This window comes from Cucurbitaria berberidis, assembly GCF_010015615.1.
Source record: "Cucurbitaria berberidis CBS 394.84 unplaced genomic scaffold K460scaffold_6, whole genome shotgun sequence".
Taxonomy (NCBI): Eukaryota; Fungi; Ascomycota; class Dothideomycetes; order Pleosporales; family Cucurbitariaceae; genus Cucurbitaria; species Cucurbitaria berberidis.
The window spans coordinates 391,501-413,261 of NW_024468940.1; the positions used below are offsets into that span (position 1 = coordinate 391,501).

The 21,761-nt window shown below is 51.2% G+C and overlaps 10 protein-coding genes across 10 annotated transcripts; 3 read left to right on the plus strand and 7 right to left on the minus strand.

Moving 5' to 3' along the window:
- Positions 1 to 1,220: 1,220 nt before the first annotated feature.
- On the plus strand, positions 1,221 to 5,450 carry K460DRAFT_370704 (tyrocidine synthetase 1). Its single transcript, XM_040934213.1, has one exon. It carries the CDS (start codon positions 1,373 to 1,375, stop codon positions 5,219 to 5,221), a length of 3,849 nt encoding a protein of 1,282 aa, XP_040783309.1. The 5' UTR covers positions 1,221 to 1,372; the 3' UTR covers positions 5,222 to 5,450.
- Positions 5,451 to 6,247: 797 nt separating this feature from the next.
- Positions 6,248 to 6,920, minus strand: K460DRAFT_436223 (uncharacterized protein). The gene has a single exon (XM_040938408.1). The coding sequence runs from the start codon at positions 6,874 to 6,876 to the stop codon at positions 6,661 to 6,663; it is 216 nt and encodes a 71-aa protein (XP_040783310.1). The 5' UTR covers positions 6,877 to 6,920; the 3' UTR covers positions 6,248 to 6,660.
- A 359-nt stretch (positions 6,921 to 7,279) lies between these two features.
- On the minus strand, positions 7,280 to 9,226 carry K460DRAFT_321179 (cytochrome P450). The gene is made up of 3 exons (XM_040930467.1): positions 8,618 to 9,226; positions 8,041 to 8,558; positions 7,280 to 7,989 (listed from the first exon to the last, which is right to left on the minus strand). The coding sequence occupies exons 1-3, from the start codon at positions 9,006 to 9,008 to the stop codon at positions 7,306 to 7,308; spliced, it is 1,593 nt and encodes a 530-aa protein (XP_040783311.1). The 5' UTR covers positions 9,009 to 9,226; the 3' UTR covers positions 7,280 to 7,305.
- Positions 9,227 to 9,517: 291 nt separating this feature from the next.
- K460DRAFT_191802 (uncharacterized protein) lies at positions 9,518 to 9,856 on the minus strand. Its single transcript, XM_040927124.1, has one exon. The coding sequence runs from the start codon at positions 9,807 to 9,809 to the stop codon at positions 9,558 to 9,560; it is 252 nt and encodes an 83-aa protein (XP_040783312.1). The 5' UTR covers positions 9,810 to 9,856; the 3' UTR covers positions 9,518 to 9,557.
- A 135-nt stretch (positions 9,857 to 9,991) lies between these two features.
- On the plus strand, positions 9,992 to 11,081 carry K460DRAFT_370707 (SYF2-domain-containing protein). The gene has a single exon (XM_040934214.1). The coding sequence runs from the start codon at positions 10,031 to 10,033 to the stop codon at positions 10,841 to 10,843; it is 813 nt and encodes a 270-aa protein (XP_040783313.1). The 5' UTR covers positions 9,992 to 10,030; the 3' UTR covers positions 10,844 to 11,081.
- A 115-nt stretch (positions 11,082 to 11,196) lies between these two features.
- On the minus strand, positions 11,197 to 12,207 carry K460DRAFT_294526 (pre-rRNA-processing protein-like protein esf2; the record flags this gene model as incomplete). Its single annotated transcript, XM_040929499.1, has 1 exon — positions 11,197 to 12,207. The coding sequence occupies one exon, from the start codon at positions 12,205 to 12,207 to the stop codon at positions 11,197 to 11,199; it is 1,011 nt and encodes a 336-aa protein (XP_040783314.1).
- A 265-nt stretch (positions 12,208 to 12,472) lies between these two features.
- K460DRAFT_346988 (uncharacterized protein) lies at positions 12,473 to 13,951 on the plus strand. The gene is made up of 3 exons (XM_040931327.1): positions 12,473 to 12,592; positions 12,649 to 12,695; positions 12,756 to 13,951. Exons 1-3 carry the CDS (start codon positions 12,586 to 12,588, stop codon positions 13,836 to 13,838), a joined length of 1,137 nt encoding a protein of 378 aa, XP_040783315.1. The 5' UTR covers positions 12,473 to 12,585; the 3' UTR covers positions 13,839 to 13,951.
- A 133-nt stretch (positions 13,952 to 14,084) lies between these two features.
- K460DRAFT_346990 (zinc finger protein-like protein RTS2) lies at positions 14,085 to 15,483 on the minus strand. Its single transcript, XM_040931328.1, has 2 exons — positions 15,299 to 15,483; positions 14,085 to 15,245 (listed from the first exon to the last, which is right to left on the minus strand). Exons 1-2 carry the CDS (start codon positions 15,377 to 15,379, stop codon positions 14,451 to 14,453), a joined length of 876 nt encoding a protein of 291 aa, XP_040783316.1. The 5' UTR covers positions 15,380 to 15,483; the 3' UTR covers positions 14,085 to 14,450.
- A 147-nt stretch (positions 15,484 to 15,630) lies between these two features.
- Positions 15,631 to 17,873, minus strand: K460DRAFT_346994 (long-chain fatty acid transporter-like protein). The gene is made up of 4 exons (XM_040931329.1): positions 17,776 to 17,873; positions 17,278 to 17,720; positions 16,298 to 17,223; positions 15,631 to 16,239 (listed from the first exon to the last, which is right to left on the minus strand). Exons 1-4 carry the CDS (start codon positions 17,780 to 17,782, stop codon positions 15,735 to 15,737), a joined length of 1,881 nt encoding a protein of 626 aa, XP_040783317.1. The 5' UTR covers positions 17,783 to 17,873; the 3' UTR covers positions 15,631 to 15,734.
- Positions 17,874 to 18,566: 693 nt separating this feature from the next.
- K460DRAFT_346997 (MFS general substrate transporter) lies at positions 18,567 to 21,098 on the minus strand. Its single transcript, XM_040931330.1, has 3 exons — positions 20,512 to 21,098; positions 20,136 to 20,451; positions 18,567 to 20,081 (listed from the first exon to the last, which is right to left on the minus strand). The coding sequence occupies exons 1-3, from the start codon at positions 20,864 to 20,866 to the stop codon at positions 18,725 to 18,727; spliced, it is 2,028 nt and encodes a 675-aa protein (XP_040783318.1). The 5' UTR covers positions 20,867 to 21,098; the 3' UTR covers positions 18,567 to 18,724.
- Positions 21,099 to 21,761: the final 663 nt, after the last annotated feature.

A 21,761-nucleotide genomic window follows, 5' to 3' on the forward strand; every position in this document is an offset into this window, starting at 1 on the left:
TACCTAACTAGTACACGAAACCAAGTGTGGTTAGTCATCTTGGCCCCTCCCCCGCGTCTCCACCGTCAGATGCTGCTTTCCTCCATCGCACTCGCTGTCGCACAATCTGTTGCACAAGCAGCTTGTTTGATTAAACTTCACAGGTGTTCTCACAAGGTTGAAATCGAAATCGCAATTCTGATCCACGCCTACCTAAGCGTCTCGATGATCGACACGCGATACAGCACGCGAGTGATTGCGTCCGTTACCGACCATGGCAGAGTGCGCCTTGCTTCGTTTGCAGGTGCTTGAGACGAAATAAGACGGCAGGTACTTGGTGAAGCTGTCCGACGACGTCGTCTAGAAAGATACGTAGCGTAGGTAGCAACCAAGCGGCTGCACCAGTCATGCCTCTTCGAAAACAGCCCGTTGGCTTTGGCAACCAGTTTGCGCCTCGGTCTGAACCTACGAAGTGGGTCGAACACCGTCAACGCGAGTCGGTCCGTTGGTCGTTGGGCTCCATATTTGAAGGAGATAATCGAAGCATGCCGATTGGACATGGCATGATAGCGGTACTGTCGGGGGAGGTACTGTCATAGTAGCTAGCATTAGGTAAAGTGGATCCTCCCAAGTACATACCCCTTGTTCCGAGCTTAATTGAACGACAGCGATGCTTGGACCTGTCTACCTACTCCTTGAATGCGACGATCACTGTGCTTGAAGACCTTGTCCGCAACGTGTATCGAATCCAACAGCAACAGCAGCGGCTAGCCTCGCTTCTGGTGAATGGCAAATGTGACTTGAGGCTCTGAGGTACAGGACGTTCTGTTCACCCCCAGCATGCGACTGTGTGTTGCCGTTCCGCTGGTGATGCGCTGTTCAGTTACACCGCCTTGCGTATCTGATAGAGCATCCTTCCGAGTACCGACATTGCTTGCAAAGCCCAAGCGCCAAACGGAACGCAGAGATGACAACAACGATATTGACAAAGTTTCTTTGCAGTTGGGGATGCATCTCCATCAGTTCCAGGCGGACGCCACCAGCGACCAGCCGACAAACCACACTAACAGTAGCGATACTCCGGACAGCCATCTAGCCGCATCGAAACGTAGGATGCGGTTGAGCAATCAGAAGGGCGTTCTGGGGTCATCCGTCGACGCTAGCCAAATGACGTTATCGGCACGCTCTCGGCACAACATAATGGATCCCAACCACAGGCGTAGGATAATAAGCGAGTCTCCAACGACCCTTCGAATTTTCTGACACCCTGCTCAACCTTACCGTAGCTGCGGATCCCGGCGTATGGGGATAGCAATTGAATAAATAGATACGTCAACGACCCGTACGTTGCGAACTCCCTCCCACCAGCCCCTCCTCTCAACAGAACAGGACCATGTCTATCATCGACACTACCAAAGACCTGTCAGCGCTCTTCACAAAACAGGTCCAAGCTACACCCGATGCCATTGCCCTAGAAGATGACAAGAATACGTACACGTACCAGCAACTTCACGACAAGGTTGCTGCCCTCGCAGACCAACTGCGGGGCCATGGCGTGGGCCGTGACAGCTTAGTTGGCGTCCTGCTGCCGCGATCCGCCGACTATGTGATTGCCTGTCTGGCAGCCCTGCGCGCGGGCGGTGCCTTCTTAGTGCTAGAACTGGCCTATCCTCCAGATTTACTCGCGGACGTCCTCGAAGATTCACAGCCTAGTGTCGTCGTCACAACTAGCGCCGAAGTCGGCAAGATCCGAGAAGGTACTCCGCTCGTGGTTCTGGATGAGCAAAACCAGACGACCAATGGTCACGTGGAAGATTCTGAACTACCGCCGCTACCAGAAGAGACCGATCTGGACCGCTTGTCGTTTGTTGCGTATTCCAGTGGAACGACTGGCAAGCCCAAGGGTATCGCCAACCCACATAGAGCAGCAGTCCTTTCGTATAATCTCAGATTTGGACTCTCAGATCTCCAGCCGGGCGACCGAGTGGCCTGCAATGTCTTTTTCGTATGGGAGATCATTCGCCCGCTCCTACGAGGAGCCACAGTTGTTGCTGTTCCAGATGAAGCAAGCTACGACCCACGAATGCTCGTAGATCTACTTGCCTCCAAGAAGATTACCGAGACTCTCTTTACACCTACATTGTTCTCTGCTGTCCTCGCCCGCCACCAATCTCTCAGCACCCGCTTACCAAACCTCAAGACCATTTGGCTCAATGGCGAGGTAGTCACGACCGATCTTGCACGACGAGGCATCAAAGCACTACCAAACACCCGTTTGCTCAACGTGTACAGTGCTTGTGAGACCCATGAGATTGCCTGTGGTGACATCAAGGATATGCTTGAGAAACTCGATAAAGATGCTCCATACTGCCCAGTTGGACCCCCCCTTATCGACACCAAATACATCTACATCCTTAACGAGAGTGGCCAGAAAGTTGACGAAGGAGAGAACGGCGAGCTCTTCGTAGGCGGACACTTGCTTGCTCGAGGATACCTCAACCGCCCAGAGACCACTGCTAAAGCTTTCATTCGGAATCCTTACAGTTCGAAGATAGGTGCTCGCATGTATAGGACTGGCGACAAGGCACGACTTCTTCCCAACGGACTACTCGAAATCACCGGCCGCGTTGGCGCTATGATCAAGATTCGAGGATACTCAGTCGTTCCCGGTAAAGTCGAAAGCGCAATCGTCCAAAATCTTGCTGCTAGCCACTGTGCTGTGGTGGCTTTTGGAGAAGGTATTGATCGGCAATTGGTGGCATACTTTGTTCGAGACAAAGATTCCTCGGCAGAACGCCCAGTCGTGGAGATTGACCGGACAGGCCGTAGCGCGACTGCGAGGCGCATGCTTATGCCATACCTCGCACATTACATGATACCCTCACTTTGGGTCGAACTCGATACGCTGCCGACTAGCGACGTGTCCGGAAAGGTCAACCTCAAAGCTCTCCCTCCACCAAGACCTAGCTCGCCTACCGGCAGTGCACGCAAATTCGAGCAAAGCCCCATTACCATCGAACAAGTCACCGAAAGCTGGGCCTCAATTCTGGGTGTCAATGCCAGCTCCATCACTCCTGAATACAATTTCTTCGATCTTGGCGGGCACTCACTCCTACTGGCTGATCTCGCCGCACGATTGTCCAATACATTCGGTTTCAGAGTACCAGTTGCACGTCTCGCCAATCCAGCAACGCTTAATGGGCATCTGGACACTGTTCGTGCTATTCGAGACGGCCATACCGCCGAGGTACAGGACAATCTGCCGGCTGTATTGCGCGCTGACTCGGTTCTGGATAAGGATATCCAGCCTCAAAATCCCAAGATTTGCGCTCTCAAGGATGCAAAGACTGTACTTCTCACCGGTGTTACTGGCTTTTTGGGCGCCTTTCTTCTCCGAGACCTCTTGGAAACCACCTCTGCTCAGATCATCTGCATGGTCCGTTTTGCGGACTCTTCACAGGATGACATACCTGCAGGTATTGCAAGGATTCGTAGAAACCTGTTGGACTTCAACCTCTGGAACGACAACATCATGGAGCGCGTGGAGATTCTGCCAGGAAATTTGTCCCGAAAGCGATTTGGTCTGGCGCCAGACACTTTCAAGACGTTAGCTGATCGCCTTGACGTGATCGTTCACGCGGCGGCGACTGTCAACTTGGTATATCCCTATGCTGCGCTGCAGAAGCCCAATGTCGGCGGTACACGAGAAATCTTGCGTCTTGCTGCTCAAGGCGGCGCTACAGTGCAGTACATATCTACCAACGGAGTGCTCCTTCCGGCACCAGGTCGCGAGGGATTGTCAGAAGACACTGTGCTCGAGGTGGATGATGTCATCAAGCTTGCAGATGGTTACGGGCAAACGAAATGGGTAGCCGAACAGCTGGCGCTAGAAGCTCAGCGAAGGGGTATTCCTATCAAGATACATCGTCTGGGCACTATCAGTGGCCATAGCGAGACGGGTGCCGCGAATGCTTGGGATCTCTTGACGGCTTTGATTGTTGAGTCGGTCAGGATCGGTCACTATCCGGACGTCAAGGGTTGGCGTGCCGAGATGACACCAGTTGACTTCGTCAGCAAGGCTATACTCCACCTCAGCAACCAGACCGAGACGGAGCAGACTGTGTTCCACATTGGTGATCCTGATCCCGTGGATATCAGCCAAGTTTTCGAAGACCTAAACGCTTTAGGCTACCCCACGAAGCCAACAGAATTTGAGAAGTGGGTTGCGCTCTGGGACGACAAGCGAGGCTCTGCTAAGGGTGGTGACGGTGCTTTCACGGTTGATATCCTCCGAAGTGGTATGCCTAGTATCGAGTTCCTGAGGGATGTCGTTGTGCTCGATAATGCAAAGACGAGGCCTCTACGCCTAGCTGTAGAGCGGCCAAAGGTCGACCAAGTACTTCTCGAAACCTACACGCGCCATTGGTATGCTCGAGGCTGGCTACCAAATCCACCCATTCGCCAAGATTCTGCAGGCGGATCAGCCAGGCTCCCTCGACGCGGTCCCCTCTTTGGAAAGGTCGCCATTGTAATGGGTGCTTCCTCAGGCATCGGTGCCGCTACCGCTACCGCTCTCGCGCGAGAAGGCTGCCACGTCGCCCTCGCAGCCCGCCGTGTCGACGCACTCGATGACCTCAAGAAACGCCTTGCCATTCTGGATGGCAAAATTATCACCCAGAAGACTGACGTGACTGACAAAGCGCAAGTCGAAGCGCTCGTTGCCGCAGCAGAGAAGCAACTCGGTCCCGTGGACATTTTCGTCTCCGTCTCTGGTGTTATGTACTTCACCATGATGGCCAATACGCAAACCGATCAATGGAACCAAACTGTCGACGTAAACTGCAAAGGTCTCCTCAACGTAATCTCCTCTGTCGTACCATCAATGCTTAAGCGCAACAAAGGCCACCTAGTCGCCATCTCATCTGACGCAGGCCGCAAGGTATTCCCCGGCCTAGGCGTCTACTCAGCCTCCAAGTTTTTCGTCGAGGCCACGCTGCAGAGCTTGAGGCTCGAGACGGCAGGCACGGGACTGAAGGTGACGAGTGTGCAGCCGGGTAATGTAGCGACGGATCTACTAGGTATGAGCACAGATCAAGAGGCATTGAAGAAGTATGGTGAGCCGAGTGGTGCGAAGGTACTGGATCCTGAGAACGTGGCGAATAGTATTGTCTATGCGCTTAAGCAGCCGGAGCATGTTTCCGTCAACGAGGTGCTTATCGAGCCCAGGGATGAGCCGATCTGAAGAATGGCAGCGGAGGACGACCGCCCAAAAAGATCGATGTGATGAGAGATGGAATTTCACGAGCATAGTGTATGATTATTTTCGACGAGAGGGTCAATAAAGATAGAGGAGGCACAGACTTCTACGATCCTTCCTGACGATGTAATCTTTTGGCACAGTGTAGAACATAGACATGCATCTATATTCAATCAAAGTTTACTTTCAACATATGGGTATTAATATATCAACCAAATGACTGCTTCCTCACATGCCCAACACGTCCCACTACAATCTGTACGCATCAAGAACTAATCTGGTCCAGCACTCAGTCCCGCCTATGAGGTTGTATTTCATCAACAACCGCTTTCACAATCCTCTGTACGCTCTCCCCAGCCCTCTGGAAACTATCTCTAGCTCTGTGTATGCCTTCACCAGCCCGCTGTGCAGCATTCTTTGTTTGGTCGAACACCCTTTCTAGCTCATGCTCTGCTTCCGCGACACGAGCGGCTTTTACCTAGATGTCCTTTTCGTAATCTCTACCACGTTGCAGGGCCGCAGTTCTAGCGGTGTCAAGGTCGCGAGAAAGTGAGTTGCCACGCTGGAGGATGTCTGCTTTAGTGATATCAATATCCCGTGAAATGCTTCCAGCCTTTGCGGCATCAACTTCACCTGCGAATTCCATTCCTCTTTGTACGACGCTCGATCGCGCGTGCTCTAGTTCCCTCTCTGCAACTCTTGCGCCCCGTTCCTCTATCTCCTTGTCCCAATCCCTCGCTCCTTTGACCGCGCCGTCCTTCTCACTTTGCAACGCCGTAAGCGCCCTAGCCTTTGAACTCTCAACCTCGCTCTCCACCTCCTCTTCCTTATGTGCCATTCCTCTAAGAGATCCGTAACCTTGTGGCCGTACTTGAGCTCCAGCTCTTCCAGTTTGCTGCGTCCGCGATCTCCCGCACCGCCTATTAGATTCTGGGCTTTAGGAATTTGCGGGTTGGTTGCAGCGGCGGAGTGGGCGCGAATGTCGCTAACGGAGATGTACATCTCTGGCGTATTGGTCTGGATATCCGCCTTGACTTGTTCGTACATTGGCTTTACCACGCTCACCACCTCCTCGACACTTAGTCGACTTTCCGGCCTTGAAAAGTCCCGCTCGCGCTGCTCAATGTACTCTCTTCCACTCGTTCTCGTACCATCGTATGCGGTTGGGCAGACTGGAGCCTTTCAGATAGATTAGAATGCCGGCGATTACGGTGTTTGTTGCGCCGAAGGCGGTTTATACTGACGTGGTTTGTGTTTGCGGCGCCCATGGCGGTGAGTGCGGCGGCGACGATGATTTGGATTCCTAGGCAGGACTATATCAGCACAGAGGCAAATTTGTAGCCGCGTTTTGCTTGGGCTGAGCGGTGGCAGACGCGGTTATATTGGACACGGGAATTGGATATTAGTACAGTTCTTCTTCAACTTCACTTTAGCATGTTCACTGTCTCTTGACATGATCGCGTAGGTGTTGATTCGTCTATATCAAACGAGGTTCGTAAGCGGATGTAACTTACCATGCCAAGGTTTGGCACGGCGCGGCCGTCGAAGTGAAGATCATTGTGAGAGATATCTGGCATATAATGCGATTTTTGGTTGGCGGTTTGGGCCGCGAATTCTTTGGTGCTGTGGATGCCAACCATGTGGCGGAAAGTCGCGAGTTGGCTATTTGGATCAGGTGCAAACAACTGCTTCTTATATTAAAGCGTGAATTATGTGAAGGTTGAAGTTTGGCTTACTGTTGCTCGACGCGAGCCTGGAAGTGGTGGTGGACCTGGCGGATACTGAAGCGTGTCGCCAGACATGCCATCTTCAACATCGCGAACCAGATCGCGTCCATTAAGACGCAGTGTAGATGGTAACAAACCCATCTTGCACATACAGTGTCAAAAAAAAACTAGTTTTATGTATCTCCTGTATTCGGGATCAATACTGCGGTAGTTTAAAACTTAATTAATTAGCAATTCTCGCCGTATACATTTCACCACATATACATCTTACAGTGCGACCACCAGATTCTTAAACTTATCATTAGCATTCTATTCCCAACCAACTAAATAGTTCCTAACCTACTATTTCGTACTCACAAACTGTACCAGCAGTCTCGGTGGCCCCGCTGTGAAGTGTTCCTTGATATCCTCAAAATAATGCTCCGACACAAACCCCTCCGGAAGCACAATATCAAATTCATCCAACACTCTCCCTACCACACTCCTCAATTCCATCATCGCCAGTCCCTTTCCTGCACAACTATACGGCCCTGTTGAAAACGGATGGAACGCACTCTTATCGAGTACTAGATCTGGCCTATCTGTCCATCTTTCAGGAATAAAGGAATCAGGATCAACAAAATTGCGGGGATCTCGGTATATAGTGAACGGCGGCATGTTGATAATCATATTTCCCGGTATAAAGTGCCCGTTTATCGTGAGGCCTTCTGGTGGCGTGACGCGTTGAGACGCGAAGAGTACCGAGGGCCAAAGACGCATGGATTCTTGGATTACAGCATCGAGGAGTGGGAGCGGACGTTCGCAGTTATACTCCGCTTCGTGTTTGCGATATTCTTTGCGGATAGCATGCATGTACGAGGGGTACACTGCGAGATGCATGAATACGAACGTCAAGGCCGAGGAGACTGTCTCGCTGCCCGCGCTAATTATGAGACGAGACTCGCCATACAGAAGATTGTGGCCAGATTCGTTATTAGCAGTATTATTTATGAGGTGAGATATGAGGTCTGGTCTCGCGTCTTTGAGCTACTAGGCGTCAGTACGATCGAAAAATGTATGCACGGGCATTGGACGTACTGCCATCCTAGCCTTCATCTGATTGACAGAGAAGTCTCTCCACTCCCTCATGGGCCCAGCGATTGATGTTAACACTCCAAGAGCATTCATGAGCCAAGGCATGTGGTACATAAGCCCCAGAGCATTGACCCCTCTTGTGAACGTACTCAAGATACTTTCAGCAACGTCGCTCGATTGACCCGTGATAAAGCCCATCGGCTTTCCAAACGCAAGTGCAGCCATGACGTCGTAGGAGTAGTAAGTAACATACTCGAGAAGTGGTACGGCCTTCCCCTCCTCCTCTCTAAGACGCGTGATTAGTTGGTCGGTGAACATCTCGATGTGGGGAGCGAAGTCGGATAGAGATGTTTTCATGGCGTTGTCCCAGATTCGACGTCTCTGACGGTGAAATACTTTGTCGCGATTGAGATGTAGCGACTTCTCCATGACATCGTAGAAGGGGCCTTTTGTGGTCCTTGACTGAAAGCCCATGATTGGTTGGACGGCCGCTGGGTCGAATATTGAGAGCTCCCGTGGACCTGCATCTTGTTAGGACCTGTATAGGGATCAAAACACATTGCTTGATTGACGTTCGTACCTGTCCTGACATAGTCTCCATACTCCTTCTGTAACTGCTGTTGTACTCGGTGGTAATGGAAGTTGCTGGCCCAAGTCTGCTTGACAGCCCACCAACTCGACAATTTCGCTCCAAGTGGACCGGGATAGTCCTTCAACGGATGGAAAAACGCACGATAAGTAGCAATATACAGCCATAGCGGAATCCAGAAGGATGCCGTTACAACGGTTGCTGAAAAGAAACCAATGTAGTAGACTAGTGCCCAGTAAATCGTGCTCGAGGTTACGATCAATGGCAAAGCCAGATGGTCAACCTCAACCCGTCGTAACACAAGCTCGTGTAGTGTGATGGCAGATAGCGGCGCAAGTACAAGAACTGACATAGGTATCGACTCCATGTTAGTCGTTTCCATTCACAAGGTCATATTCTACCATTGGTCGTAGGTACAAGCCGCGACGCGTGAGGTGTTGAAACGTTGCCGCAACAGCAAGGATGTAGATCCGCACAAGCAAGGATGCGGATCCGGCTCGTTAGATCTACTAGGACTGACTGATATCCCTGATCTGATAATAGACAGCGCTTGTCTCAATGAGGTTCGGCAGCAAACGCCCCTGCGCAAATGACAACGTGCCGCCGTTGAATGGCTAACATCTGCAGAGAACCGTTATAGGGGTGAGCGGGGGACGTGGAGAGGATGCGGATACTCTATGCAGTATGATTGCTTCCTCATTGCTCCCGGCTATCGAATGTGACTTTCGGAGTGACATTGTTGGGCACGTCTTAGTTAGTATTTCATCGCAGCCAAGGCAAAGAATCCGTTTACAGTCTCCACTGCTGAGCATAGAGGGTCAAATACAGTCGGAGAAGATACGCAGACCCTAGGTCGAACTGATGCTATGGTATCAACATCATGTCTTAAAATAAGTTGGCTGCAAATTCGCAATTAGACATATCTCGACCTTCAGTCCAAGGAAACAAGGGAAGGAAACGGAGATAGTACAGAAAACCTTTTAGTGCCACGTTCGAAGGGTTGGACTGGTTTTAGAATAGCGCGTTCGTTCAAACGCAGCGCTTGCAATAGAGCTAGGATCGTAGATGAATAGAGATAATCCAGCAAGCTACAACAAGTAGGATGCGGTGTAGCGTGGCAGTAATATCGCAGAAATATGTAGAAAAATAGTAATACAATTTCATTGACTCGAGCCCATTCCATTTATGGCAGATTTCTAACTGTGCCTGACATCTGCCATATTGAGAGAGATAGTGAGCTTGGTGAAGTTACTTAGGGCAGTCCTGAGGCTACAAGTGACGCTAGTGCTAGCGTCTTGGCAGTCGTGAAGTCCAGCTTTCTCCGGAAAGAGCAGCTATACAGAACTACATGCTCACTCCACCATGGCCGACACAACGAAGCGAGAAGAAGAGACCTCTTCCATTATGAATGCTCCCGATTCTCCCCCTAGGGCTGAACCTTCGCCACCAGGAGATACCAAGGCAATCTCAACAGACGACCCTAAAGCCGCCCTGGCCGCCCGCATGGCACGCTTCAAAGCTCTCCAGGCCCAGAAAGTCTCTGGTCGCAAAGCAACGGAAAAGGAAGTTCGTGACGCCGAAGACCGCTCTTCCCGTCTGGCCCAAATATCGAAGTTACAAGACGCCCACGACAAAGCATCCTACAAATTACTCAAGAATGACGACCCAGACTTCGAGCGCAAACGGAATTGGGACTACACGGTCGAAGAGAGCGAGAGTTGGGACAAGCGCATGGCGAAAAAATCACGAAACAGAGATGGCGTCGCATTCGCGGATTATCGGAACGAAGCGAATAAAGTTTATAAGCGGCAAATCAAGCAGATGTCGAAAGTAGACCAGGAAGCGTATGCGAGTCAGAAGGCGGAGAAGCTTCAGTCTCAAGTATCGAGTGGGCTGTTGCAACTCGTCGAAACACCATCTGGGGAGATATATACAGTAGACACTCTCGGCAGGATCAATACCCCTGTGGACGAAGCATACTCTCATGACCACACGCCCAGCAAGGATGCTGTCGACAAGCTAGTCGAAGATCTAGAGAAGGGCGAACGAGCACGGCTCAAGGCACGCGCGGCCAGAGGGATCAGAGATGAGCAAGATGTCGGCGATGTTACGTACATCAACCAGAAGAACAAGCAGTTCAACGATAAGCTGGCGCGCTTTTATAACAAGTATACGAGCGAAATACGGGACAACTTCGAGCGAGGAACGGCGATATAAGCTCAGAGGAGGGACGTAAACCATATCAACTAAACACTAGGCAAATCGAACGCGCCGAGTCCTACGTTAGGCACGGAGACGAAATAGGCGACAGCCTTGGAAGGGTTATGAATCATCGAGAGTCAGGAATGATGCGAAAGGGAAAGGAAAGGAGCATGAAAGTAGTGGTTATACCCTAGTATTGCATTTTGTGTGGTAAAATGGCGTTGCTGGTTTGGGTGGCTTTGGACTTGGGACTATCAACGTTGATGATTGTGTTAATAAGCATCACGTTGCTGCCTACAAGCTCTATTTGAACAATGATTTAATCGAATTGAAAGTATTCTTCGGTATCATTTTACATCATACACGCGCTACATCATGCTACTTAGAACCCTATGCACATCCTGTCCCGGCTCAGGCTTTTTGAGCGCCTTGCTCGTCGCCGTATGCTGCGTGAACTCGAGCCTTCCTCGTCTCTTTGGCTTCTCATTTGTCTCTTTCTCCCTTACAATGCCCCCGACATTCCCGTCACCATTCGTTGCCCCAACATCCACATCATCCCCCCTCCGCTTCCTTGTCGCCTCAATACCACTGTGAACCTTGCCCCTCTCCACGTTTTCCAGAAAGGCCTTATTCTCCTTCTTCCCTTGCTGAATCTCAAACCTCAGTCTCGCCGCGCGCTCTGCGTTCTCGTTTTGAATCTGCTCTACGAGATGACTCCACTTTACTCCACTCAGATACTTGATGTTCCAGACTTCATCGTGCCACCTTCCCCGTTTCTTGCCGCCCATAGTTTGCGCGTTGAGGTTGTCGGCGAAAAACTTGGCATCCCGTTTGTGCAGAAATTCGACCCAACCGTCGAGATAGAGTTTCCTACGCGTGCCACCGGAGCGTAGGCGTTGCGTGCGGGAGGTGGAGGGCTCGGGGGTGAGAAAGATGCGCCCGATTGCGCCGTAGGGAGTTAAGAGGGAGCGTAAGACGGTTGGCTTCATGAAAGGAGGAACGCGGGATAGGTATATTACGCCGGATTTGTCTTTCTTTAGTGAGGGCGGTGGAAGAGATTTGCCAAGCTTCGTAGATTGGAGTTTAAGATCGGAGGGGAGGGAAGCGGCGAGCTTTTCGAGGTGTGCTAATTCGGCAGTTTTGGAATAGGATGAGGGCAGATCTTCGTCGTCATCACCCAAGTCTTCTACTTCCTCGTCTCCTTCCTCGTCAAATTCTTGATCTTCTTCCCCTTCAGAGTCTTCCGAGTCGTGTTCAGTCTTTAGCCTTTTTGAGGCTGGCAGCATACGCGCCCTGCTCTCCTCTTCCGAATCATAACCTCTCTCTTCGTCCTCGCTGTCCTCCACATCGAGATATTCGTTGCGCTTCCGCGTCGCCATTTCTAGATGCGTGGTCGCCTTGCTTCCAGTTTCAGATATTTCGATACTGCATATAATGCGCAATGCTGGCTCTCTAGGTGTTTCAGAGGATATCCGCGCTTCGCTGTCGTTGGATTTGGATCTGGCTCGTGAGGCCGTACATTCGAAACTTTTGCGGAGGAGTCGCGGAGGAGCACGTTTTAGTGGGGCTGTGTTAGGTTAGTAAGGCTTGGCACAGGCTGTCGTTCATAGTTCAAGTCGAGCCTTTTCGCGCCTCCACGTACCACAACCTCACCATTTCGCCGCCATTCATCACGCCCGGACTCTCTGTTCTATCGCTTGTCCGTTTCTCTGTAGAAGTCGAGCCTTTGTCGGCAGATCAGTCATCAAGCCGCAATCATGGGTGGTGAGTCTAATTAGGTCCCTGACACTGAATATGTAGCTGACGCCGCGTTCGAAAAGGTGACCTTAACTTGAAGAAATCGTGGCATCCGCATTTGCGAAAGAATGTATGTCACCACCCCACTTCCACATGGTCTTGTAGGCATGCGGCCACTAACACTTATTAGCAAGAAAGAGTATGGAAAGAAGAAAAGTCCGCCCTCGAGGAGCGCAAATTAATCGATCGACTCAAGAAAGAGCGGGAAGAAGAGCGGCAGATTGAGGAGTTACAGAATCTACAGGCTTCCGCGGGTGGCAAAGTTGTAACGAAGCGCGTGGACTGGATGTATGCAGGTCCTAGTGGCGAGGGCGCTGGCGTAACAGAAGAGCGTGAGGGATATCTACTTGGCAAGCGACGGATCGACGAGCTGCTAAAGTCGGATACACAGGGCTTGCAGAAGGGCGCCGCTGTCGGTATTGATGCGGCTGGAGATACGAATGCGAATACCGCTCGCGACACACACAAGAAGGTGCTAGAAGATCCACTCCTTATAATTCAGAAGCAGAAGATGGAGATGCAATTGAAGGCCGCGAAAGACGCGGCAAAGGAAGCCAAATACGCAGAGAAGCGCGGAAAAGAGAAAGAACGAGAGAGGCGGCACAATCGGAGTAAGGATCGGGAAAGCAAGCACCGTAGTCGACGAGACCGCTCGCGCTCCAGATCTACTGAGCATGGCGATCGAGACAGGAGGGAGCGGAAGCATCGGAGACATGATCGCGACGAGAGAGATGGCCGAGATAGCCGTCGACGGCGATCAAAGTCACGATCACGGTCTCCATATCGCAGGAGTCACCGCGACGAGAATAGACGGCGCTCACGCTCGCGCTCGCCTAATAGACGGGAAGATCGCGATAGCTATCGGCGGCGTGATCCCATACCTCGACACTCACATGATAAACCTCGCCGTAACTGGGGTGAAGACCATCCCGTGCGACCTGCGCATTCGATAAAAGCGCAAGAGGGGCCAACGGAGACTGCGGCCGAGCGTTTGGCTAAGATGCAAGTTGCCGCCTCGTCTCTCGAGGAGCAGCGTGCGGAGCGTGTCCGCGATCAAGAGATGAAGGACGCAGAAGAAGCGGAGAAACACAAGAAGAACATGGACGGAGGGCGGCGCCTCATCTCTAGTGTGCGTGGCCAAGCGTCGAACATGGATCTAGGTGACGCTATTGCCCGTGGACGGCATAATCTCAGGGCAGAGCTGGACGTTTAGTGGCCTACTATTGAAGTGGCGGTGGTTGGGGGGACTTGCCGTCAATATAAATGGCTAGGACTGCTTATTTTTAGGTGAAATTGATACCCAAATGCTGGATAACTTCTCTATCTATACCATTATCTTTTATATTGTGTGTAGCTGTGATGCCTAAACTAATTAACGTACTAGGGATGCCATGTACCGCTGAATCCTTAGTGGGGGTTCTGCTCAGCTGCATTTCGTTCGGTCTCACGGTAGGAAAGTACAGCAACCAACGCTGACGGGGGTCAGTCACTTCTCTTTTCACACTAGACTCTCTCTGAAAATTGGCGTAGGTAAGGGTATTAACCCGTAGTCCTTTGCATGGATAGCATGTACTCATGTCTTGTTCTTATTGAATGGGTAAAAATGTGGCGCTCATATGCCCTGCTTCTTCTCCGACTTGATATAAAGAAATTACACTCCGCTACTCAAATAATGGCTGTGCATTATACTATGGGAGTGGTTCTAGCAGGCTGAAGTTCACGTCGCAAGACCAGGTGAGCTCTTCACCCCCATTCCCTAATGTGATATCCCAGGACGCCGCGCTATGCATGTATAAAAAAATCCAATCCACCGCAATCAGCTCACTCATAGCTTCACCTTCTTGACAGGCTTTTGCTCTAGTGTGTCGTCTTTCTTCCGCTTGAAGATACTCTGGCTCTTCATCTGACCGAGACCAGCCTTGTTCGGTGGTATAGCCTTAGCTTTTAAGCCAAAACTTAGCTTGATTGGCGCTGACTCCACCTTGGGTTCCTCCTTGTTCTGCTCCACGGGTGAATCGGCTTTCTTGTCCTCTGTCGGCACAGCGCTCTCGCTCAAAGTCGCTCCATCAGCCGGGGGAGTGGTGTCTTCCTTCTGCATTGAAGCAGCCGCTGCTGCCCGCTTCGCCTCGATCACCTTCTTAGCTTCTGCCTCTTCCTGTGCGCGCTTCGCCATCTTCTTCAGCATCTTGTCCTCGCCCGCCCCACTCCTCGCCTCGGCGGCTTCTAATTCAGCGATCTCATTTCTCCGGGTGACTGCTGCGACACTTGTATCTCTCCATGCGATCATGAGGCCATCTTTCTCGTCTTCTTTTACATGACAAATCCCCTCCCTCCCCAGCTGTTTGGTAAATTCTGTCAGGGAACTCCATTTTGTGGAATTCATGTGCACATGTTCCTTATCCCGGATATATTCATTGTAGAATCTGTTTGCGCTGATCCACTTCTCGCCATGGGACGTTCGTAGTAGGCTAACGAAATCCCGCTGGAAGTCGTTGCTGAAGTTGTTGATGTATTTGCGCGGGTCTTCGCCAACGACTTGCATCTGGCGGACGTGTGTCTCGGACTGGACGTGGCATTTGAAGCCGTTGGCATCCTTGCACTGTTTACTACACGGTTCACACTGAAATTAATGTTAGCAGCGTTCGCTATGATGCTCGAAGGTCCTGTACTTACCCACCAACGTAGTCGTTGAAGCCCTTTACTACGTTGCTGGTTTGCGACCCATTTTGTAGTGCCGACCTCTGCTTTGCCCATCGTAGTAGTTGTGCGCCACGGTGACTGATATCGCTCGGTGCGCGTGGGTGGTTTGGTTGTGAAAGACTGGCTGGTTGTGGGTGTCGTGCAGTAGCTAAGAGTGGTGGAAGACGAAGTTTGAGGTTGGGAAACTCATAGGGCTGGCCTAGTAGATGATCCACCGCCACTCGCGCTAGGCTGCGGCAAAAACAAGGGTCGCATTGCATTCCACTACTCCACTTCGCATTTGATAGCCAACTACACTACGGCCTCGGTCGCCTTTCGCTGATATGACATACGTTACAGGCTGACACTAGTACGTCTATTGCAAGTAATCTAATTTCGCACTGGCAGACGCCCCTTACCACTGTCGCTCTCACGTCAGGCGCAAACTCTTATCCTTGATCCCCTCCCAATCTTTCCTTGAGAATGGCAGATACCTATCACTATGCAGCGGCAGCCAGTAGATCTTATCCTCGCCCGTAACTTTGTCTGGATCAATCCCTTCACTCTTTAGCCTACCCTTCTGGATCTTCAACGTCCCCGTATACTCCAGCGCCGGTGTAACCCGCAAGAACAACGGCACGGCATACCCCGGTAATACCGCTCTCGCATGCTTCGCCAAACCTTGGAAATCAAACGTTGACTCTGTGACACCGTCGGCCATGACGATGGATGCGGCGCCTGCCCGGCCGTCGTAGCCAGGCACGAGAACGCCGTAAGCGTTTACTTCAGCGACTTGGGGAAACTTCCCAATCATGTCTGCGACTTCGTTGGTGGAAACATTTTCGGATTTCCAGCGAAATGTGTCGCCGAGGCGGTCGACGAAGAAGACACGGCCGTCAGCATCCTGTCGCATCATGTCGCCAGATTTAAACCACCTAGAGGCCATCAGCTTGTTTGATGTCTTATCGACATGAAGTTGAGCGAAGAACTCACATATCGCCCTTCTTGAACACGTCAGTAATCCTCCGGTTTTGCGTCGCACCCTCATTTTTGTAGTAGCCTGGTGCTCCTGGTAGCGTCTCTGGAGTCAACCGATGGAGAACTTGGCCCGGCTCATTAGCACCGCATTTGATTGCGAACCCATTCTCGTCCCGCATTATGTCTTCGGTATCGACATCCATCTTTACCCGAACCTCCTGCTCACTGAACTTCCAATTCCAAAGCAGCCCTCGAAGACCGACTGTGTGCGCGGTGAAGGGCCCAGCGTTGCGATTGAAGGTCGCACCAAGGCCATCAGTTGCCGCGTATAATTCGTTAATCACGGGGATATTGAATCGCTCACGGAATGGTTCCCATACGTCTGGTCGCATGCCGTTGCCCCACGCCATCTTGACTTTGTGTTTTTGTTCGTACGGGTTTTTGGGACCGTTGAGTAAATACCGACAAAGCTCACCAACGTACTGGATGTGTGTCGCACCCGATGTGGCCACTTCCGGCCAGAACGTCTTGTGCGAGAATTTTCGGCCCAATACAATAGTGCTACCCGCGTATATCGTCGGCACGGCGCAAAGACCATGAGCAGCGCCGTGGTAAAGAGGCATACACGTGTACATCCTATCTTCCGGCTTCAGTCCTAGGTACTTTGCTACGGTATAACCAGTTACAAGCTCGCGGCCAGTGCCCATAACGACAGCTTTTGGCAGACCAGTAGTCCCAGAGGTATAGATGAGACCTCGGACTGATTCCACACTAATGTTTTCACGACGTGACTCGGGTATCGGCGTAGTGTCGGACAATGACGCGATGAATACTGGGTCGTAGTATTGGATCTTGGTGCCCAGCCCTTCAAGTTCCGTTCGACATGGTTCGACGTTGCTCTTGACATCGGCATCAGTGATCAAGTATCTTGTGTTGCATAGCTAATGTGATCATTAGCATCACCCTCAAATCTCGAATTTCATATTTGTACTCACTTTCGCGCAGTGTACCAACCCCGTCCCCGTCAAGTTCCAATTGATATAACTTGTAACTGCTCCCACCGCATCAAGCGCCAACCAAAGCATCAAATGTTCTGGGCTGTTTCCCCCATCAATAGCTACAACCTCCTCTACGCCGATCCCCAAATCATTCACCAACCAGTTACCCACTCTTATGATAGCCTCAAAGAACTCCCTATAGCTCCACGTCTTGCCTTCGAATATGAGAAAGGGGTGATTGGGCTGTTTGTGGACCTGGTCTTCGAACACGTGGTAGTTGAGGACGCGCCTGCGAGATACACGGTCGCTCATGAAGTCGAGGACATCTGGGGAAGGGGCAAGACCGCCGCGGGCATTGGCGAGGTCGTAGGCTATGTGGTATTTGGCGTTAAGGTAGGCAGCGACGGCAGTTACTCCTGCTGCACCGGCGAGTATGGGTACTATGTAACCTCAACACTTTGATCCTCCGAACTGCAATTGAAGATATAAACTTACACGCCATGTCCGCAACCCTCAGATGACGATGTCTTGAGTCGAGAAATTACTCAATTGAATGAATCTAGTAGATTCAGCCGATTCCGCCTGAATCCGTCAGACAGATTTTGGAGCAAAAATTCAATAAGAGAGTGAGAAATCCCATGGCTACGCCAATAGTTTCCACTGTTGGGGTAGCTCCAGCGCCGAGGTTGTCGTTGGTACCCGAGTCAGCGAATTGCATTAGCTCCCTGCGATCGTCACCACCCCCGCATTTTCATGTTCGGCTTTATTCCTACATAGCCGAACTCTGGATTCAGTTAAACCATACTTTTCTATAGAACCACTAGTCCGCTACACAATCCAACGTACGCTGTATGCTACAAGGCATTCCCTCAAGACTCAAGGAGTGTCCGCTGGCACGAGCGACAAACACCAGATCTCTGCGAAGGTCTTTGATTTGGTATGCAGTACACTAGCTGCCCAAGGTCATCTGTGTTTCACCAGACGTCATCAAGATACATTTGTTCAAACGGTGAGAGTCTTGCGTTGATGCATGGAGCGCAAGGGTGTCGGACGCCAACGCCCGTAGGGCCTAAGATGGGCTGCCACTTGAGCTCGAAGGTGCCAGCCCACGCTCTACATCCTCATTACTTTCCCAGCATTTCGAAGCAATAACTTTATGCTCAACATGTAAGTCTATACTTCTCTGAAAGGTCGTAACTAGCGACATAGCCAAACAATTTCGGCATACTGATGAAGGCACTCAACCCAAACTGTTGCAAATCGAGATAAACTTAAGAAGCAGGTATAGAGGGTTGAATGTATTAAGATCTAAAAACTTAAGATTCGGGATTGTTTCGTCTATCTAATTGCATTTTCTCAACAACGCGAAGGGTATTTCTAGTAGTACAACGAAAGTCTTCTTAAAACAAAAGCACCAGTCTACAACTCACATACTGATCGGGTGTTACACTCGCCTGTCAGCCGTTACATGCGCACTCTCCGGCGATGTCACACCCTTGGTCTCAGCGTCCTGCACCATCGCTTCCGCTTCTTCGTGTCCTGAATTGACGTCCAAATCCTGCTTATGTGCTTTGATACTACCAGTGAAAAGCGCGAGCAGATATGACGAGTACATCACCTTCCCCCTTTCCTCTTGTTGGGCTGGCTTACCATTCTTAGCCTTCTTCGCACCCCTGCCAATCCAGATATTGCCTAGGAAGGCCGAGGCAATGACTGACAAGCCAACAAAGGGCAAGACGGAGATCAGTGACCACATAACAGCCCTGGCTGCGGCTTGTTGAACTGCTGTCTTGGCGGCTGGTGGGAGATTGTTGAGGAGATCGAGACTCGGCGGTCCGGAAGAAGGAAGCGAGACGCCGTTTGCTGGATCATGGATACGGGATAGGAAAGTATTTAGTTTGTTCGAGAAGACGGATCCCATCATCGAGATGGCAATAGTCTCGCCTAGCGGGAGCATGAAGGATAGCAAGCCTTGCATAGCCGGAATGCGCGTCGACCAAGTACCCGCTGCATGTAGCACAACTGGCATGAAGCGCAGACCCGTTCCAGCACCAGCAACGGCGAGGAATACTTTGACCATGGTCTGGTGGCGGATTGAGATAGAGTATGCGAGTAGTGCGAGACCGACGGCTTCGACAATGGATCCATAGAATAAGGGGGGGAAAGTCTGGCGCGGCCAGACGTTGCACAGAATCATTGCTGTGTACACACCTATACCAAGACCAGGTGTGTAATAGAGTAATTGAATACCGGCTTTGCTGGGAGAGTAACCTTCCGCGAGCTGCCAGTAATATGAGATGAAGTAAAAGGCTGAGACGAGCGAGATACCGGCGGAGAAGTTGATGACCATGAGAAGTGATGTGTCCTTCTTCCGGAATAGTGTTGAAGGAATCATAGGAACTTGCCTTGGAAACAGTCTCGCAACAGCGCGGCCGGGTCCAAGGAGGTATTCGTATCCAAAGAACGCAATGCACAGCACTGCTGCTACAACCAAAGGAGCAACGACGGGTGCGGAGCTCCAGGCATATTGCGTACCGCCCCATTGTATTGCAAGGATGAGGCATCCAATACCAAGGATGAACATGACTATGCCTGGCCAATCAATAATAGTCAGACCTCTGACATAGCCTAGGCGTCGCGACTCGACTGCTTCAACGGCAACGCGGCCTTGAGCAAGCTCTTTGCGCATCAGAAAGAAGATGTAAATCATTGCCAGGACGGCGATACCAGCCGGGAGGACGAAGAGGTAGCGCCAGCCGGCATCTGCAAGGTAACCACCGACGACGGGGCCAACGGAGTAACTAGAGGGTTGAAGTTAGCCACTTTCGGTTTCTATGAAGAATTGTTAAGCTTACCTGAGACCACTGACGAGGGAAAGCAGCGAGTTGTTCCTCGAGCTTTCTGCAAGCGTCAATCCGTCCGACATAATGATGCGACTTAAGCTCATAATGCCTGCAGCACCCAAGCCTTGAAGTGCTCTTCCCAGGAGCAACATGCCCCAGCTCTGAGCGGCCGCACACAGGACACTACCGATCATGATCCAGAACAATTCGAATTGGAGAGCAAAGTGCCGGCCAAAGATATCGGCGAGTTGGCTGGAAGCTGGTACAAAGGCCGTGAAGGTCAGAGTATATGCAGCAACGATCCAATTGAAGCTACCCGACAGTCGATCTAGGAAGGGCTGTTAGTATTCAATGATGATGAGATGACTGGAAGAAGAAAATAACATACTGAAATGCGATGAAATCTCTGGTATAGCAGGAGCGACGATGGTAACATCAATAGCAGCCAGGAAGTTGGCCAGTGCTAATCCAAGAACGAGCTTCCACTGACGAATGGTCTTTTCCCGAGCTTTGGATTTGTCCTGTGCTGCCTCCTCGGTAGTGCGAGAGTCTTCATGAGTCTGCGTTGACGTGGTGAGCTCTGAATTTCTGGGTTGATGGTCGTGCTCGTTGGGCCCCCGACGTCCTTGTCCTGGAGCATACTGTGGTACTAGATGGAGTTCATCTGTGGTTGGGACGGCTTTCTTCTGGGCTTCACGTTCTCTTATCTTTCCCCGAATGAATTTGTATAGGAAGATGGCCATTCCTGACGAGTAGGGAAGGAGATTTTGGTAAATGAAAAGAAAGTGGGATAGTACAGCAACCTAAGGGTAACTGGAAATGAGGGGAATTCCGACATCTCTCAGAAATATACGGCGCCTTATATCTTTTCGATGTCTACTGGCGGAAAGCGAACCTAAATAGGATAGCACAGGGGAGAGTGATCATCGTGGCTGATAAGGCCCACCTTCAGTAACAATAAAGACTACCTAAGGCGCATCGACCAATCTTGTCAGTTTGCGCCCCTTCGCTTGAGCATGTCAAGGTGTCTATTCACCATCTGCCTTACCAACGTGCTGGGGTCGAGGGAGGCTGTGTCAAAGAGATGCACTAGGCTTATTTGGGCCAGCTGTGCGGGCCAATCGCAATGCAGAACGCTTTCGAGGTCACGATCCTTCGACCGGTCAACAAAAGTTGCTAGCTCTTGAAGCGGGTCCGGTTACGAAAATTACGAAGGAGCCGTCCAAGGGGAGAGAACTCCTTTCGGCCGTAATGTTTATTTCTAACTGGGACTTTGTCTACAAAGAAAATGCCATCCGAACCCAAAGTCATGGTCTTCGACCCTAGGGCAAGACCTTGACCTGGCCAACCGCTGCGCTGTCCGCCAGCTCAACACAGGCCTCTCAAAGTCGGTCAAGCCTCCACAAACGGTCCTGCAGGTGTGCATAGCTCCCCAGTAGCGAGGACGTTCAAGCACGGCTAAGCATGGCCAAGCACTTCTTGTGCCATACTCGGTGCCAGGTCCACCTACGAGGCTGAGCTTGTCCGGCTCCACAGGGGCTTATACCCGGAACTTATACCCGGAACTTACCCCGAGCTTGACAACATTACGACGGATGATGCCGCATCTAAAGCATTAGTGTCGACTTGGGCAAATGT

Coding starts and splice junctions, on each gene's coding strand:
- K460DRAFT_370704 (XM_040934213.1), top strand. CDS start 1,373: ATGTCTATCATCGACACTACCAAAGACCTGTCAGCGCTCTTCACAAAA.
- K460DRAFT_436223 (XM_040938408.1), bottom strand. CDS start 6,876: ATGGTTGGCATCCACAGCACCAAAGAATTCGCGGCCCAAACCGCCAAC.
- K460DRAFT_321179 (XM_040930467.1), bottom strand. CDS start 9,008: ATGGAAACGACTAACATGGAGTCGATACCTATGTCAGTTCTTGTACTT. Junction 8,559..8,617: donor TGGAGACTATGTCAGGACAG/GTACGAACGTCA, acceptor AACAAGATGCAG/GTCCACGGGAGCTCTCAATA. Junction 7,990..8,040: donor AGATGAAGGCTAGGATGGCA/GTACGTCCAATG, acceptor GACGCCTAGTAG/CTCAAAGACGCGAGACCAGA.
- K460DRAFT_191802 (XM_040927124.1), bottom strand. CDS start 9,809: ATGGAATGGGCTCGAGTCAATGAAATTGTATTACTATTTTTCTACATA.
- K460DRAFT_370707 (XM_040934214.1), top strand. CDS start 10,031: ATGAATGCTCCCGATTCTCCCCCTAGGGCTGAACCTTCGCCACCAGGA.
- K460DRAFT_346988 (XM_040931327.1), top strand. Junction 12,696..12,755: donor ATCCGCATTTGCGAAAGAAT/GTATGTCACCAC, acceptor AACACTTATTAG/CAAGAAAGAGTATGGAAAGA.
- K460DRAFT_346990 (XM_040931328.1), bottom strand. CDS start 15,379: ATGGGCAAAGCAGAGGTCGGCACTACAAAATGGGTCGCAAACCAGCAA. Junction 15,246..15,298: donor TTCAACGACTACGTTGGTGG/GTAAGTACAGGA, acceptor CATTAATTTCAG/TGTGAACCGTGTAGTAAACA.
- K460DRAFT_346994 (XM_040931329.1), bottom strand. Junction 17,224..17,277: donor GGTTGGTACACTGCGCGAAA/GTGAGTACAAAT, acceptor TGATCACATTAG/CTATGCAACACAAGATACTT. Junction 16,240..16,297: donor GTGTTCAAGAAGGGCGATAT/GTGAGTTCTTCG, acceptor GATGGCCTCTAG/GTGGTTTAAATCTGGCGACA.
- K460DRAFT_346997 (XM_040931330.1), bottom strand. CDS start 20,866: ATGGCCATCTTCCTATACAAATTCATTCGGGGAAAGATAAGAGAACGT. Junction 20,452..20,511: donor AGAGATTTCATCGCATTTCA/GTATGTTATTTT, acceptor AGCCCTTCCTAG/ATCGACTGTCGGGTAGCTTC. Junction 20,082..20,135: donor TCCCTCGTCAGTGGTCTCAG/GTAAGCTTAACA, acceptor TCAACCCTCTAG/TTACTCCGTTGGCCCCGTCG.